Here is a 17,472-nt window from a genome sequence, read left to right on the forward strand (position 1 = left end):
TCCTGGCTCTCTCTCGGGCGCCCTCCTGTGGCCGCAATGGCACACTACAAGCTCTTCAGAGTTTTTCGGCTCCCAAACGGCTATTTCTTTCTATTCTAATGCAAAGGGGCCTTTGAACGCCTTCCAGACTAGCCCTGAGGGAAGGCCAATGTTTTGGGAGCGGGAGAACACTTCCCATCATCCCCAGGAGGCACACAAAATGGCGGTTGCAGAGCCTTTCGGGGCCTTGGAGGACACTTCCCATCATCCCCAGACAAGGCAGGAGGCGGGGGGACGCCTTTCTGTGTTCTGGAGCCCCTCATGTCTTTTTGAATGAAATTCCTCTAGCCCTCAGAGGCGGTGGCCATGTTTTCCCGGGGGTTGTGGGAGTTGTAGTCCAAAAACCACACTCCTGAAGCGCACAGCCGCCGAATCCTTCTTCCGGAGCGCCCTCTGGTGGCGAAAAGGGGTCAATGCTGCCTCTCAAAGCCACGAAAGCGCCTCCTGCTGCCTAGCTCTCGGGTGCCCTCCTGTGGCTGCATTCGGGCATACCTCCCTTTCCTATTGATTCCTGCCCTTGGCTTCCCTATGGAACGCCCTCTGGTGGCGGAAAGGGGGCCTTCCCTCCTGTTGGCCTCCGAAGCGCCTGATCCTTGGCTCTCGGGCGTCCTCCTGTGGCTCCCTTGGACCTCTTTTGCCCCTTGAGTTTCGTTGCCCCCAAATGACTAACTGAATCCTTTTGATGGAGAGATTGTTTTATTGTCTTCAAGATCTGGATACTGATCAGACACAATGCTTTTTCCAGGTTGTTTTCCTTTCATTGACTTAATGAATTAATCCCACTGACCGCTTGATCCTCCTGAATCCCATGTGGAAGGCATGCGGAAGGATGGTATTCCTAGGGAAGATCCGAGGCAATTCCTGTGCTCTCCTCCCTGTATCTTGAAGAGTGATGTGTGAAACATGTTATTTGCTATGCTATCTTGGTGACTATTTAAATAAAGAGCAATGAGAGTTCTTTATTTTTATGCAAGAGAGTCATCTGTAACAACTGCATTGCACCACTTTATTTTATTTCTGTAAATAAAGACACTAGTGGCATTTTCTGGCTATTTCTTTTAAATGGGGCATTGAATCCCATCTATGGCCACAAGAGCGCCACTCTCTTCTGCTTTGGCCAGGCCTTACCTGGAACAATCCTGTGCCCAGAGGAAGGCAACCAAAATGAGGAAAGGTCTGGAAATCACCAAGCGCCCCCCCCCTTCAGTGTCAGCCAAAGAGCCAAGAGAGGACACACAGCCACCGCTTTATACAAAAGTTTATTCAACAACTGTGAAACACTCTAATGCAGACATTATACACAACGCGGTCCATAAAGGGACCCAACACTGAAACCTAGGAGGGAAGGGAAACCGGGTCTGTGAAACGCAGAACATGAACTGGGGGGGGGGGGGGTTGTATTGAAGCCGCGCGGAGCTGTGTCCCCATCTTGCGCCTCAGGCGTAGAGATCCTCGCGGTCGGCAGAGTAGACCTCCCCTTCCTGCAGGAGGGCAAAGTTGAGGAAGTGCGAGGGGCGATGGACCTCATGGTAGAACTCCTTGGGGTTTGCCAGCTGCAACTCGTACTTCATGTTTGGGTCGTGGCGCACGCCTGGGGGAGACAGGAGCCATGGTCAGGGAGGAGGAAGGGGGGCCCTTCTTGCCCCGCTGGCTGTGCATCCCCCCACCAAGGCTGAAGGGCCCCCCTGCCTCAAAGGAAGCGAGGCAGATGCAGCCCAGCAAGGAGGGAAGAAACAAGATGGAGGCATAGACAAGGAAGGGGAGTGCTGCCCAATGAGGAAAGTGTTCCTACTCACCCATGAAGTTGTAGTTCCAGGAGCCCTGGGCTGGGACCATGAAGAAGCCCAGGAAGCGATCCGAGAGCAGCATCTGGACGCGCTCATAGTGGGAGGGCAGGTAGCCCTTGGGGTTGTTCCCTTTGTCCGTGTTCTGCCGGCCCCACTCAAAGCCGCTGGGGGTCAGCTTGTAGGCGGTCAGGGTGCAGGAGCCGGGGGTGAAGCTACATGAGAAGAGCTGCCATGAGTGGGGGGTTCAATGGGGCCCCTGGCGCCAGCCAGCACCCTGCCTGCAAGTTCCCCGCTCTGCCCAGTCCTGAGGAGGAGTCAGAGTCCTTCCCCCCAGCCTCCCCTCCTGCCCTGGCCTGACCTGCAGGTGATGATGATGGTCTTCTCTCCATCCCAGGAAGGATTCTCTGCCATGACTTTGGCGTGGGTCGTCACATCTTGTGGGGAGAGCTGTGGGGACTCGTTGGGCTGCGTATGGATCCACCCCAAGGGCTCCATTTCCTACATTTGTGCCACAGGGGGGTGAGTGGGAAGAAATCAAGAGGGGGAGCAGATAATGGCTAATCCAGAAAAGAAAGCTGGAGAATGGTCATAAGGCAGGACAGGGTGCCTTTCTCATCACCCCAAGAGCTATAAGGATGCCCCCTCCCCACACACTCTCCCTGCCATGTATGGGGCAGCAGGCCTACCTTGAGGTACTCATGCTGGGGGAGCTGTCCAGGCAGGTGGACCGTCTGGTGGGTCCCCCACTGAGGCACCATCACGATGCAGCGGATCTCCTTCACCTGGGGGTTATCTGGGGGGCTCACTCCATACAAGTAGCCAGCGATCTGGAGGAGAGCAAGCAGCCCCACATCAGTGCCACCCCTTTGGCAGCTGAGGATGGGAGGCACAAACATCTTGCTCTCCCCACAAGCAAGACTTTACAACATAAGAGGACTTTAGGCCACATTTTGGAAACAACCACACGGCCAAACACAGAATCATAGTTGGAAGAGACCACAAGGGCCACCCAGTGCAACCCCCTCCCAGATTGCCAAAAAGATCAGGAGCACAGATTGGGATGGCCAAAGGCTCAGCTGAGCAGCAACAAAGAGACCAAATGGACTGGGAACACTGGGAGCAACTGGCATCTCAAAAATTCACCATGCCACATTTTGGTAACTCTGATGGCAAAGCAGCGATGGCTCGGCTGCACTCAGTGTTCCCCTTGGTTTAACTGGGCCTTTTGACCAGAGCTCTTACTTATTTTTATGTGTCTAATTGGTATTTTTCATGCTTTCCCCAAGAGTGGCCTCTCCCAGAGTGATTTTCCATTGTTGTTTCCTGGTTTGGGAAGGTTTGTTGAGGAGTAATAGTGGCAAGAGCAGGAGGTGCAGAGATGGCAACCAAAAATTGGGAAGGATCAAGAAATAAAGATATCTCCTATGGACAGTTAAGGATGAGGAAGAGGGTGGGTGCCAACACTGCCAGGAAGGGGGGTAGGAGAGCCAAGGGAGCAGAGAACCATCAAAGCTGGCTGCCCAAGGCCCTCTCTCCTCCCTAGCCCCCCACCCAAAAAGGCCAGCCACGGAGGGCTGCATAAGGAGGGTCACCTGAGCCCGGAGGTCTGAGATGCAGATGAACTTCTTCAGCACGTTCTTGGGGAGGATGTAGGTGTAGCCGGTCTCTTTGATGTCATCCGAGGACACATAGATGTGATTTGTCCGCAGGTGGAGGTTGGCAGCAGAGATGGCCCTGTGGAGCACAAGGGGTGAGGGGGGGCACAGAGGCCATTACTGGACCCCTCCGCCTCCTGGACGTGGGGGACCCTTCCCCTCCTTGCCTCTCTGGGCCCACTGGCTCACCTGACCCGCCACTCGGTCTTGGAGGAGAAAGTCTGGGTCTCGTAGTTGCTGGTGGTGGAGGTGATGATCTCGTCCCCGTGCTTGTTGACCGTCCGGGTCTGGGTGGCTGTCAGCTGGGACTGCTCCTTGGTCTGCTTCTCGATCTCCGCGATCTGCTGGCGCTGCTGCGAGGGGGCCGAGATCTCCATCCCCAGGATGATGTCCCGGATCTCCGACTGCGTCAGGGACGCTACGTTCACACTGGAAAGGGAGAGGCGGAGAGGCTGAGAGAGAGCACGCACATGGGGGCAAGGAGACCTCAAAGTACTGGCAGTGGCCGAAAAAGGCCCTCTCTGGCTTGAGAGCAGCCTTTCCCCAATCAATCCTTCTCCTGACCTTAAAGTCTGGAAATCCCTTCCCAGAGCGGGAGACGAGGCTGACACTCATTGCCCTTCCATCACCAGCAGGCAAAGAACTTTCCTTATTCACCCAGACCTCAGTTGCTGAGGCAGGTTCTCAGTGGCTGGAAGCTATTCTCTCTCTCTTCTCTAATAAAAACAGCCACCCAGCAGAGAAAAAGGCACCTGCGCAACCACCCCCCTGGGTCCCCTTGCCCCCTTCCCCTCCAAGGACCTACTTGTTTTTCTTGCCGTAGTCGGCCAAGATCAGGTCCTTCAGCTGCACCTCCACCTTGATCCACTCCTCATCCGTCAGCGTGGGCCAGATGTGGTGGGGCTCCGTGATGGTGGTCTTGTCTGGCTTCAGGATGACCTTCGCCCGGTCATTGTTCACGTGCAAAGCCCGGAGGATGAGGATCAGCCGGGAGAAAGCCTGAGAGCCCAGCGGGAGACATGGTCAGAGGGGTCCCACTGCCCAGCCAAGGGAAGGGGATTTGGAGGGGGGACCACATCCCAAAGTACAGCTTAGGAAGATGGAGCAGAGCCCCAGTTCAAACACGACATGTTATTTTTTATTATTCATACAACAAATAAGTTTCTTGTTATTTAATAATAATAATAATAATAATAATAATAATAATAATGTTATTTCTTTATTCTGCAACAAGTAATGTTTCCTTGTCATCTTTCTACTCTGCAGCAAGTAACACTTCCATACTTCTTTATTCTGCAATAAATAATGGTTCCCAGTTGTTTCTTTATTCTGCAACATGTAATGGTCCTCTGCTATATATCTACTCTGCAACAAGTAACTGAAAATGCAGGGACTCCCAACTATCATAGTAACGGTTCCTCATTTTTCTACTCTGCAGCAAGTAAGGCTTCCTTATTTTTCTATTCTGCAAAAAGGAACATCGAGAGGCTGCTTTTCAAAGACTGCCAACAAGTTACAGGAGCAAAGTGCTTTCCAAAAGGAGCTCTCCATCCCAGCAAGGGAAGACTCTCGGTGTAGCCCCCTCCCAAGTGGGTTTGCCCCCTTCCTTCCTTCATGCCCTCCTCCTGGGCCTCACTAACCGTATATGAGGAGATGGTCTTCAGCCAGTCGTCGTACAAGTTGAAGAGGACCATCTGGGGCTCCGTGGCCTTCAGGATCAGGTCCCCAAACTTCTCCACCTTCAGACAGGCCTGGAAGGGCAGCTGCAGCTCAGAGCCTTTGATGACGATGTTGGGGAAGTCCAGCAAGTGCACCTGCAAGCCAAGAGGAAGAAGGTCTAGTCTGGAGACAAAACCCCACAGGACTCCAGCCCAGCAAGGGCTGACCAGGACCCTTACGAGAAGGGGAAACTTACACACACATCTCCCCTGCCTAAGATTGGGGGGCCTGGCCCTCCTCTTCTCCTCCCTGCCCAGTTCCCATCTCCCTGCCCACCTCCAGAGGGTCCAGCATGCCCTTGCGGGTGACGATGATCTGCTTTGGTTGCTCCTCCACAGGAAGGGACCGGATGAGAGCTGCCACCTCTTCAGCTGTCTTCCACTTGGCCAGCTAGAGAAGGAGGAAGTACAGGAGCCACTCCTGAGTAAGAGAGCTTCCCAGTGGGTTCAAGGCGCCAGCCTTGCCTGCCCAACCTCCAAGGACCACTGCCCACCTCTGTGAGGTCCTCACCTGGCCCAAGCGCTTTTGCCCAGCCCACACTGAAGTGTGGATGATCTTCAAAAAGAGCTGCCCAGTCCGGGGGTTGAAGATGAAGATGGCACCATTGATGGGCTTTGTTGTCAAATTCCCTTCGAAGGTCTAGAAGGGAGACTCAGTGTTATCTTCCTGGCACAGCCCAATCCTCCCAAACCAGAAGCTGGTTATACCCTGAGGGCATGCGTCCGTCTATTGGCTTCCTCTTCCCCGCCTCTCCTGCTGCCCCCCTCACCTTGTGAATGGTGACCCGGTAGACGTTGGTGTCATCAACGAACCAGATGATCTGGTTGGAGAAAAGCTCCCCGTAGTTCTGGGAGGAGAGGTAGGGCTCGGTGGGCTCCGAGGAGTAGAGCTGCAGCCCCTTCCGGATCCGCTCCCGCAGGACATAAAGAGCCGGGTTGGCCTTCATGATCTTGGCCATGGCCTGCTGGATCAGCGGCTTGCTCCCTGGGAACCAGTTCCCATAGGCACTGGGATGTGTGGAGAGAGGAGGAGACAAAGGCAGCGTACGTCAGACCCACAGAAGCAAGAGCCAGGCCAAAGCAGATCCGTCCACTCTCCCCTGGAACTGGCAGCCCAACGGGGCAGAAGGGTTTTGCTCACAGGGCTGGGCCAAGGAGCCCCAAATGGCCCACTGTCTGCTCAGGGCTCTCTTTGCCCCATCTGTGATGTGATCCTCAGAAATAGGGAGGAAAGAGCAGGTGCACTGCTCACCTGTGTAGGTTGTAGGCCAGATCGATGGCAATGAGGACACCGGTGGGGGAAGGATAGATGCTCATGTTGTCTGTGGTGTAGTCCAGGAACTTTGCCCGGGCATAGCGCTCAATGTCATGGGAGTCATAGTCGCCCCAACGCAGCTGGATGTCGATCCAGTACTTCTGGGTGGTGGTGCTGTCCATCACGTCCCTGAGCAGGGAAAACAGAGGAAGAGTGACCAAGGATCCTCTCCTTGTTCCCCTATCCTCCATCCATTGCCCAGCCCAGCCCAGTTGCAGGGAAGTCGGGGCGGTACTGACTTGGAGTCCGCCAGCAGCGAGGGCCGAGAAACATTCCACTTGTAGGAGGCAAAGAGGAGGATGTCAGCGCAGGAGGAGTTCATTTTGTAGGACTTCCGGGGGTGGATTGTCTCCTTCTGCACTGTCTCAATCTCCAGGGCATCCAGCTCTTGGTCAAAAACCTGCAGGAGGCAGAAGTGCTTTGAGTGGAGGGCCAGAGAAGCAGCCAGGGCCACCCAGGGCACAGCTGGGAAAGGGCATCTGCTATGGGGCAGCCAGAGGCTCCAGAGCAGGGGTAGGCAACCTTTTTGAGCCGGGGGCCGGGTTGCTGTCCCTCAGACAACTGGGGGGCCGAAGCAAATAAATAAATAAATAAATAAATAATTTAAATAAATTTAAATAAATAAATAAACTGGGACAAATGTAGGACAGAATTTTCAAATGGTGGACACTTTTTTAAAAAAAGTGGAGGACACGTGAAAAAATTTGCTGATTTTTAAAAAAAAATGTTAATATAAATGCATGTTTCTGAGGCTTCTATAGACAATTGCCCCTGCGTGCAAGAGGCCAAAGGCCCCAGCGGCAATCAGCGGCAGGACCGGGTTGGGGCCAGTCCCAAGGCCTCGCTGGGCCGCATCCGGCCCGCGGGCCCCAGGTTGCCTACCCCTGCTCCAGAGCCTCTGGGCAGCAGTCCTGCCTTGCCACCTCCATGCGCTCCCAGAGGATGAGAACACCTCCTCCTCCTCCCTGAGACTCTGTTGCCCTGAAGCTTAACTCCCCCTTTCTCCCTCCTCCTGACGGGGCTCACCTGACACAAGTCCATGACGATGCTCTCGTGGATCTTCTGCCACAAATGGGCCCGGAAGATCTGGATGAGGGAGATCTTCAGAGTGGGGATCTTGCCGTGCATGAAGATACCTGTCAAATCCAGCTGCACCTGGAAGCCCACGTACACCTGCAGCAAAGACAAGGGAGCTCAGGCTTGGCTCAAGAAGCCACACAACAGCCCTCTTGGGTTGGCACAGAACTCAGTGCTCAGAAGACAAGGGCCACAGACCCCTCAGGGAGGTCTGGGAGAGGTGAAGAGGGCAGTGCCAGCAACACTCACGTTGGCTCTGTTGATGGTGGGCGACCACCAGAGGGTGAACCGTCTGTTTGGGATCTGGTTGAGACCTGAGCGCTGAGCATTGGTCAGCTTCTTCCACTTCATGGACTCCTCAAACCCACTGGCTTTTTCCCTGCAATGGAAAGAGATGTGAGGGAGAGCAGACATTGTGTCTGGAGGTGGGCACAGGGGCCTCCCTCTCCCTGTCCTTACCAGAAGAGACCCTCCCAGGTGGGGAAGTAGGTCCCCTTGAAGAGGGTGTGCTCCAGGATGCCCTCAACGCCCCCGAGTGCTTGGATCATGTCTGTCCGGTAGTTATTCAGGTTCCACAACTTCCCGTCATGGCGCTGGTGGGTCCACCAAAAAGGGTTCTGCTTCAGAACCTGCCGAAGGAAAAGCATGTGAAGGCGCACCACAAACAGAGGGCTACATGCCCAGAAGGGTGCAGAGGTGCCAGCTAGAGACCTCAATACCTGCCAAGCCCACGGCTACTTTGGGGGACAAGAGGAGGCTGCTGATGGACTCCAGCCTCCATCTCCTTGCCACCTACCTGGTATTGCTTGAAGTCTGTCCTGACCCTCCAGCCTTTGTCATATGCCAGTGTATGGCGGTCCTTCTGGAAAAGGGTGTTGATGCGAGGGATGCCTCGGTCCCACGAGTCCTCCAAGTCCTCCAGGGTCAGGCGCCTAGAAAGAGGAAGGGATACTCTTGGTTTCCTGCTGCGTTTCATTTCCTCCAGGTGACTGGCGGGTGGCCTGGCACACCTCCCCCCTTCTCCGAACCTGACATACCTGTTCTGGGCAATGGCTTCTTGCCTCTTGAGGGCATACTCTGCCCACACTCGTTGGGAGTCAATGAACTCACTCTCCCAGGGCTGGATGTACCGATACAAGTTGGGAATCAGCTGGTCCTCCTCGTGGCTCATTCCTGACCGGAAATGCGTGATGCCCACGTCTGTCTGCTTGGACCACCTGGGGAGGGAAAGGCACGGAAGCTCAGTGCCTTAGGCTCATGGGCAGAGCCTGTCCTTGCCACCCTCCAGGGCCAGGCTTACCTCAGATCAGACTGGGGGATGAGGACATGTCCCATAGAGAGCATGCCCAGGCCCCCCAACTCCTTGGGAGTGTAGAAGACCACTGGCGGGAAACGGCTGGGCATTTTGGAGTTCAGACCAATCTTGATTCGAGTCTGGATCTTGTTTTCACACTTCACCAGCAGATCCAGCAGCTCCTGGGTGTTCACCACGGCTTCACGGAAATAGGTCATCAGGCCGATTAGGGCTGTGTTCCACTTGTTCACAATCTGCAAGGGAGACCCAAGAGCCAGCCTCAGCTCCTTGCTGGCTCCTGAACTGCCCATGCTGGCAGCGGCACCACCATGCGCTGGGATCTAGGGCCCCATTTCCAATTACCTTTGTGAATGTGGTTGAGCCAGAGGCCATAAGGATCTGACGGACCCGGTTGTGGAATCTCTGCATGGATTCATCATCCACCCGCAGAAAACACTGCGCTGTCCGCTCCTTGGTCACCTGAAAGAGGGAAGTGTGGATGAGACAGATTGGCCAGAGGCTCCAAGCCAAGTGGCCTCAAGGTCCAAAGGAGCGGCCTCCTCCTCCTCCCCACCTCACTCACCTCGTTCTGCAGGTTCCAGACCCCATCTTTGTGGGTGAACTCCTCGTAGCTTGTGCGGCACTTGGGCAGGATCCGGCACTCAAAGCCACACATATTGAAGAGCAGATTGGGGTTGTCCTTGCTGTAGACAGAGACGAAGCTGTTCTCCCACTGGACAGTGGTGACTGAACGAGGCAGACGGTTCTTGATGTCCCAGAAGACAGCGCGGCCACTAGAGAGAGAGATGCAGGGAGGGAGGGAGAGTGAGAGAAAGCGGAGCCAAGAAGATGGGAGACTGCAGCCCAACTTCCTCGGCACCTGGGACGAAGGGAGCCATTCGCTCCACTGCAAGAGGAGCACTCACAGGTTGACGTCGTGTTTCATGAGACGCATGCGGGCGTCCCGGGGCCAGCACTTCTTGTTGTTGTAGCCCACAATATTCTCATTGTTGGGATCTGGGTGTTCTGTGAGGTAGCGCTGGATCAGGTCCCTTGCCTCGTCGGCCGTGAACCTGAGGAGGCGGAAACAGAGGGAAAGGTGTCACTTCTGGTCTCAGGCTCTGTCTTTGGGAGCTCAAGCCATCTGTCCAGAGGAGGGTGAGACCTCCCTCCCAGCTTGGAATAAGTTACGGGGGGGAGGGGGGGAGAAATACGATCTATGCCACAAGAATATTTTCTTATACAGACAAAACACACCAAATAACATGGCAAGACTTTTTCCTTGGGAAGGACCAAGGAATCTGTGGGAGAGGCTTTGGGTCTGGACTGCCCTGGGCAAGCAACGGGGCCCAGTGCTGGGAAAGGACTAGTTCCCTCCGGAGCCACTTGTCACAACATCAGCAGCGACAGGCCTCCCCCCCACAGCAAATACCTGAAGAAGATGTGGATGCGGTCAATGTATCTGCAGAAGAGGCGGATGGGGTGGGCCACCTCTGTGGCAATGTCCTGGAAGCTCAGGAAGTCGTTGGGCATCTGTGGAGGGCCAGCCATCTCACTGGCGCGGTGGAGGCCCAACACAAGGAGATCCATCACCAGGCCATAATACTGTACGATGAAGGAGGCAAACTGCAGACCCCGGATGATCCCATAGGAATTGGTGTGGTTCATGTCCTGAGACAGGAGAGAGAAGGGTCAGTGGTGGAAGAGACGGTCAGCACCAGATTGGCAGGGAAGGAGAACGGCCTGGGAGGTCACCTTGTAATTGATAACCACATTGTTCTTTGCTGTCATGTAATCGGCAATGTTGTGGTCAACAATGAGGCGCAGCAGCCTGTTAAGCAGCGTCAAGTCAATCTTCTCGTACATCTTCTCAAAGCGCGACTCCAGCATGACATTGCACTCGCCTTCACTGGTCTCCCAGACATCCTGCAGGTTGTTGATGCCTGAAGATGGCAGGAAAAGAAGAGCTCAGGTCAAATCATCCGCCAAAGAGGGGCCAAGAAAGCCAAGAGGGGTCATGTCCCATTCCTAAACTGTAGCCCTGGTATGGGCAGCAAGAGGAAGAATGCCTGGGAAGTAACTCCATCTCTGCACAAAGACAATGAATACCCCTTGTGCTAAGCCATCTGCCAGCCACACAACAGGGTTGAAGGGCTTCCCCACTGGGGAGAGGTGTCCCAGATCCTAAGTCCAGGTGTGATGGACTCACCCTGGCACCACTTGTACACCAGCAAGGGCGGGGGCTCAGTGTCAGCCGGCTTAATCCATGGGGGGAAGAGCCGCCGTTTGTCTGCCTCGTACCAGAGGTACTGGTCCAAGTAAGCATCTGTGATCTTCTCCAGAGGCTCTACATCATATACAGGGACCAGGTGGCTGTACAGGTCCATGAACTCAATGCCCACCTGGCCAGAGAGGAGGAGGAGGAGAAGTAGGGTTATGCAGAGGGCAGGGAGCCACATGCCGTCTCAGCCCTCCCTTCCAGGAGCCCCCTCCCTGTCCGGTTCCCGCCATGGTCGCACCTCTTTGAAGGCTCGCTGAGTCAGCAAGTGTCGCTTGATGCGGGACAAGGCCTCATGGGGATTGTCGTAGGCCTGCTCAATGAGGCCCAGCTCCTCTCGCTGTGACTGGTTCAGGCGGGACTTTACGCTGGAAGGGAGTTGAACTTGGAATTTGGACTGGCCTCAGGAAGGGAGGGGAAGACCACCCTCCCAGCCCAGCCTGTCCCTGTAATCATTTCTTCCCAGCAAGGAAGCCACAGCCCCTCCCTGCTTGCCCTGGTCTCCTACCTGTAGGCCTCCTTCAACCTCTCCAAGGCTAGGATCAGCAGCTTGGTGTCATGTTTGTAGGAGAGTGGAGGAAAGGGGATGGGCGAGAAGCGCCGGCTCTCCAGCCAGTGGACAGTGGTGGTGTAGACAGCCACAGCCTCCTCGGCTGTGATGTAGGGCCCATCCTGCAAGAGAGCCACACCGAAACTCAGCCCCCACCCAAAGGCCCAGGTCGCATGCACACACCACCCCTTGCTCTGGACATGCTCCCACCTTCAAGTAGTTGTGCTGCCGCTCCTGCTCAGCCTTCAGGTACAGCCGGGTGAGACGGCCCAGGTTCTTCTTGCAGACTGTCTTGTCCACAGTGGCCCCACGGCGGATGCGCTCTCGGTTGTAGTGGGCTGTGTTGGTCCACCAGTCAGCTTTGGCCTTGACGTAGCGCAGGATCATGTTCTCAATGGGTGTGGGCAGCCCGGGCACCTGTTATCAGAAGAGGGAAAATGGGGAGGACAGGAGAGAGATCAGGAGGATTGAATCAGCAGAGGAGGCATCACCCAAGACAGCGCACCCCCCCCCCCAAAAGGTACTGAGGAGGGGGCTTGCCTTCCAGGGAATGTTAGCCTTCCAGCACCGCCAGGCTTCACTCAAGTGCTGCAGGATGGTCCGGGCCTTGTTCTGCTTGATCCCCTCTGGCATCATGTCCAGGATGTCGTGCATCACTGCCGCCCGCAACTCCAGGTCAAAGTGGGACTCCACTCGCTGTTTGGTGACCGTCTTGGCTACACCCTTTGAGTGACGGCCTGCGAGGGGAGACAGACAGAGATGAAACAGGACCTAGAGGTAAAGCAGGCCCAGTTAAATGGCAATAGGTACCTTCCCCCTTGCATGTCCCTGGCACCTGGAGGTAGACTGCTGCTACACAAGGATGTTCTGTTCCTGGACATCATTGCTGAACACTAGAGCATTCTCTGCCATGTGGAAAAGGCTAAGGAAAATCTGCACGTACACGCCCCCGCTCTCACCTTCGAACTGCCTGGCCAGAAGGTTGCCCAGCCAGCGCTCCAGCAGTGGTGTGATGCCTCTCATGAAGAACAGCCACACTCGCCAGCCAGGGGCCCAGAAGCCACAGCCGGGGCCTTTGCCCACTGGACCCTAGCAGGGAAGGAGGAGAACCAGGTCAGGCCTGCAGGCTGCCTGGGAAGCATTCCCCCTGCCCCACTCCCTCAATCTCTCAGCTGGACTCACGGTGTTGAAGCGGTAATAGATGAGGTGCTTGAGGTCTTTGCACATCCGGATCTGCCTCATCAGCTTGTACTTGTACCGGTACATCCCTGTCAGCTGCCCAACATGAGCAAAGATGTACTGAAGGCCATCTGCCAGCTGCGAACAAAAGAGAGACAAGGATGGAGAAGGTCTCAGGCAGGGTCACAAAGACTGTCAAAAGCCCCACTCAGGCAGCCCTAGGGACTCTGTAGTCCACAAGCAATGACTTTCACCTTTGCCCAGGACTAGTATTCAAGGCCTACCTGGAAGGCGTCCACATTCCCCAGTCGGTACTGGACATGGCTGTCCACTACCAGCTTTGTCAGACGCAGCACCTCCCGGCAAAGGTGGAAAGCATTGCCAAAGCGAGACTTCTTCCTCTCCTGCAAGGGATAGGTGACAAGAGACATACAGCATGTTCACAGCAAGAACAGAGACAGACCAGTCTTAGGTAGGTGGCTGTGTGTGTGAAGGAGCAACTGCAAGGCAAGGCTGAAACAGTGTCTAAAGCAGTGGTCAAAGGACAGGTACACACACTCTGCCAGAGAAAGGAGAGAAAGCAGCCTCTCCATTCCTTTGTGGGGAGCACCAACTATTTTGACAGCCAATTGGGGAGGGCAGGGGCTTGCTTGTTCCTGGGAAGCTGGGATTGCCTCCACCAGGGTCTGTGACACTATCCCAAGCCACACAGTCTGCCTGCCACTGGGAGGGGGAGAATGGAGGTCACACCTTAGTGGTGAGGGTCTTGACAGGCTTCAGGTTGAAGTTGTAGTCCAGGTGGAGATAGTTGAGGTTCTTGCGGTGGATCAGCAGGTTGAGCATGTTGTACCCCTGGCGGCAGACCTGAAGGCCCACCTCCACCCAGTCCAGTTTGGTTGACTGGAAGAACTTGGTAGCCTTGAAGGAGCGGAAGAGGTACCTAGTGGGAAGGGAAGGCCAAGGATACTGTGAGGACAGAGAGGAAGCTGACCTATGTTTCCCCACTGAGCCTGGTGCTGCCCACTCTTGGTTGGCAACTGTCACTCTTCTCCAACAGAGAAGGGCCCTTCTCGTTCCTCTTCCCTGGCCCTTTATGGCAGAGAGGCTTCCGGGGACTAAACATTCTCTGTGCACACAGACTAGGCTTCCGTCATGTATCTACAATTCCTCCCTGGGAGCCACAAGTCTCCACACAGAAGGACAGGGCAGGGAGTGGGAATGGCCACTCACCTCTTCTTCTGGGCCTTGGGAGGCCGGTGCTTGAGAGCATTTAAGACATAGTACTTCAGGAGCTTCTGGTATGAGACCCGCACTTTGACTGGCTGCCCAGCAGGACAGTGTTCTCGGTACCTGGGAGCCAAGAGGACAAAGATTCAGGAAGGGCTTCAGCCTTGTTCACCCACTCTGCGGTGCCTACATTTCCTGGAAGACACCAGCCTTGCCCCCTGGCAGCAATTACCAGTTCTTGACGAGGGGGATGTCGAGGGCCCGGCGGGTTCTGCCCGAGCGCAGGTTGAAGGGCCGGGGGGCCCAGAGGAGGGCGATGCCGTTGGCTGTGTTGTCCGTATAGAGGGGGGTCTCTTTCAGGAAGGGCTCCACAAACTCTGGCAGCTCAAACTCCTCATCGTCATCTGGGAGGGGCTCCTGGCTCTGCAACCATCATTGCCCACCATCAACAACCGCAACCATACACCCTGGGACTCCCAATGTGGACGGAGCGACACACACAAATGTATAAAGCCCACCCCAAAACGGCCGCCAAAGATAAAAACTTCCTGGGCCAGCCAACATACTTCCAGAGCAGCACTTCCAAATTTTAAAGGGGAACAAGGGCTCTCATTTTGCCAGGTCTTCCCTTTGTATTGATGTTTATTTGGCACCATGGTGTTACATCTAAACCCCCACACCCCCTTTTTAAAAAGTATATTTCCATTTAAACGATGCTGTAGCCAACATGGCACATCTTTCAGGGCCAAAAAGAGAGGTGGAGGGTTTTAAAAGTAAGAGTGATTTGCACTGGCTCTCTCTCTCTCCTTCTCTGGCAAGCCCATCACCCCATTCACCCACCTTAACCGAGTGTCTGTGAGAAATTGGGTTGATGAGGGGATCAAAGTAGAAGGCTGGGAGGTCGGGGTCCTCAGTTTTGATGAAGACCACATTAGGTGTATGGTACCTGCAGAGGGAGGACAAGGGTGGGTTAGGCACAGGTCACTCCTCCAGCTCCCCCATTTCCCACTATCCCCACCAAGCTAAGCCTTTCTCTCCAAGATCTCACCAGGTGAGGTGGACATGATGGGGAAGGTTGTTGTACAGGTAGGGGAAGGCGATCTTGTACTCGGTCCGGATGGGCTGCCGGATGATGATTTTGTTGATGTCATTGAACTCGTTCCAGTCCTCGTCCCTTTCGGAAGGAGAGGGAAGGAAAAGCAGTCAAGCTGAGGGTCTCACCAGAAGAAAGCTCTCTTCTCAGGAAGAGGCATCTGGGCCCTCCTTCAGCAGAAGGGAGGAAATCTTTCAATCGCAGCCAGTGCCAAAATCCACACCAACAGGGCAGAGACTGGGACAACCAGAGGATGCACTCACTGCAGGTTGATGTCTCGGACTAGAGGCTCAAATTTGGGCCCTCCGGGGATGGCCATGTTGAGGGCCTTGGAAGTGAAGAAGGCCTTCAGGTCAAACAAGTAGAAGTAGTTGTCGTCCACCAGGTCTGTGAGGAGCTGGTTGGCCAGGCGGTAGAGAGTGGACATCATGGGTAGCGTGAACTGCCAGCGCTGGTAGGTGGAACCATTCACATACCTGTGGGCCCAGAAAAGAGACAAGGCTCCCACCTTCCTCCTTTGCAACCTGGTTGGCTGCTCTGCAGCTGAGCCAAGGCACGGTTATCACCTTCTCACTTTCACACACTATGGCACAACAGCTATGAAACACACACAAAGGTGCAACACACAAAGACTAAAGGGAGTGACACGGCTGGCCAAGAGAGAAAGTGCAGGACATTTCTGGGAATGGATCTGAGTCTCCATGCAGCCACAATGAGTGTGTTTCCTGCCTGATTGGGAAAGGCCAAGGGATCCATCCTACTAGCCCAGGTAGGCTGCCCTGGCATTCCCCTGGCAGCCTTGGGGGCTGCAGCAACACCTGTTCTGCGTTCAGGCCCCACCAGAAGAGGTCACCTCCTTGGCTTCTCCAGCCAGGCCCACCTTTCTCCCCACATCCCCGCAACCCAGCCCAGCCCAGGGCTGCAGAGCACCCACTTGCGGCTGTCCTTCAGCGGCTGGTGGTCATAGAACCAGTCCAGGACTGGGGCATCCTCCTCAGGGTCCAGCTCCAACTGGATGGCCTCCAGGGGCTCCACATCCAGGATGTTGTCGGCGTAGTCGAGAGGCGGCTCTTCATCATCAAAGGGCGGGAAGCGCATGCGCTTGAAGTGCCGCCTGTCCCTCTTCTCCCGCCGCATCATGATCCACATGGACCTGGGAGGGAGGGAGGGGGTGCATGGGTCAGGGGCCAGCCAGGGCATGAATGCTCTCCCTCTGGCCACGAAGCCTCCCTGGCTTACCCCCACTGGGCAATGTAGACGGGCTCAATGACCCAGGGGATCTCGTTAACAAAGGAAATGGCGCCGGTGATGTGGTAGAGGACGGGCACGTCCCGGATCTGCTCCCACGGCATCGGCATGTTCTCCAGGAGCTTCAGGACGGCGTGAGGCATGTACTTCAGGGCCCTGAGAGAGAACAGAAAGGGAGCAAGGGCAGGAGGAGAAGGGTAAGTGCCTGGCCTGCTGTCGGTTGGTCGCCTCAGGCGGCTTTGCTTGCAGGCTGGACTCAGCCGCCTCAAGGGCTCCGGATGCAGCGCTCCGTCTGCTGGAGGACTCTGAACAAACGCAACGGAGCAGAGAGAGGGGCTTTGGCTCCTCAATGACTGAACCCCTCCTGGGGCCCCAGGCGTGCCAGGCCCATGCGCTGCTCCCCAAGGGGGCTGCTGCTCACCCCAGGTAGACGCGCTTGTCGTGGCGGAACTTCCTGTTGGTCATGTCTCCATGGTCGCGGATGATCTTGCGCACATGCTCCGGGGGCATGTCCTCCTTCTGGGCGTCCACAAAGCCGAACTTGCGCTTCTCGGCGTAGCGCTTGGCCTGCAGCTGCTGCCATTTGCGGGCTGCAAGGAAGAGACCCAAGGGATGCTGGGAAACGTAGTCCCAAGGGAAGGTAAGGCAGCAGGGAGGCCAGCGACCCTCCCGAGACCCCCTCCTTGCCTGACTGGGTTACCTTTCTCCTGGAGCTTCTCCTCGGACATGTAGTCCGGCAGCGGGGCCAGAGGGGCGGGCATGGGCGGGCAGGGCCCTCGGAAGGGGAAGACGCCGGCCATGGCCAGGGGAGGCCTCTTGGCTGCGGGAAGGAAGGAGATACAGAGCTCAGGGAGGCCCCGGGGCTCCCCTGGGCAGCGCTGGCCCGGGCCCCGTCCCTCTCTCCCCGCGCGGGGATCGCCTTCTCCTTCTCCTCCTTCGTCGGGGGACCCTCTGCTTCTCTGAGGCGAGGAGGATCTCCTAATGGCCGCCTCCGTCGTCGCCGCTGCGCCAA

General features: G+C 55.8%; 1 protein-coding gene across 1 annotated transcript; it reads right to left on the reverse strand.

Annotated features, from left to right (window-relative positions):
* Window positions 1–1,279: 1,279 nt before the first annotated feature.
* Window positions 1,280–17,467, reverse strand: PRPF8 (pre-mRNA processing factor 8). The gene is made up of 42 exons (XM_042442529.1): window positions 17,161–17,467; window positions 16,882–17,050; window positions 16,452–16,616; window positions 16,147–16,365; window positions 15,476–15,688; window positions 15,168–15,293; window positions 14,960–15,065; window positions 14,352–14,542; window positions 14,123–14,242; window positions 13,643–13,832; window positions 13,177–13,296; window positions 12,896–13,030; window positions 12,673–12,802; window positions 12,254–12,450; window positions 11,924–12,130; window positions 11,672–11,835; window positions 11,405–11,531; window positions 11,095–11,287; window positions 10,641–10,828; window positions 10,318–10,556; window positions 9,812–9,958; window positions 9,469–9,679; window positions 9,249–9,365; window positions 8,892–9,139; window positions 8,629–8,808; window positions 8,388–8,523; window positions 8,051–8,220; window positions 7,841–7,970; window positions 7,541–7,687; window positions 6,754–6,914; window positions 6,452–6,643; window positions 5,970–6,207; window positions 5,711–5,839; window positions 5,477–5,590; window positions 5,122–5,295; window positions 4,287–4,480; window positions 3,671–3,910; window positions 3,419–3,560; window positions 2,513–2,653; window positions 2,185–2,324; window positions 1,836–2,038; window positions 1,280–1,630 (listed from the first exon to the last, which is right to left on the reverse strand). The coding sequence occupies exons 1-42, from the start codon at window positions 17,258–17,260 to the stop codon at window positions 1,476–1,478; spliced, it is 7,008 nt and encodes a 2,335-aa protein (XP_042298463.1). The 5' UTR covers window positions 17,261–17,467; the 3' UTR covers window positions 1,280–1,475.
* Between the last annotated feature and the right edge of the window lie 5 nt (window positions 17,468–17,472).

Source organism: Sceloporus undulatus, chromosome 11 (assembly GCF_019175285.1).
Source record: "Sceloporus undulatus isolate JIND9_A2432 ecotype Alabama chromosome 11, SceUnd_v1.1, whole genome shotgun sequence".
In the NCBI taxonomy this organism is placed as follows: domain Eukaryota; kingdom Metazoa; phylum Chordata; class Lepidosauria; order Squamata; family Phrynosomatidae; genus Sceloporus; species Sceloporus undulatus.

Excerpts from the sequence above, each read along its gene's own strand:
- PRPF8 (XM_042442529.1), bottom strand. The coding sequence starts at position 17,260 with ATGGCCGGCGTCTTCCCCTTCCGAGGGCCCTGCCCGCCCATGCCCGCC. Across the intron at positions 5,840-5,969 it reads ACCGGGTCACCATTCACAAG|ACCTTCGAAGGGAATTTGAC; the intron begins GTGAGGGGGGCA and ends TCTCCCTTCTAG. Across the intron at positions 2,039-2,184 it reads ACCATCATCATCACCTGCAG|CTTCACCCCCGGCTCCTGCA; the intron begins GTCAGGCCAGGG and ends CTTCTCATGTAG.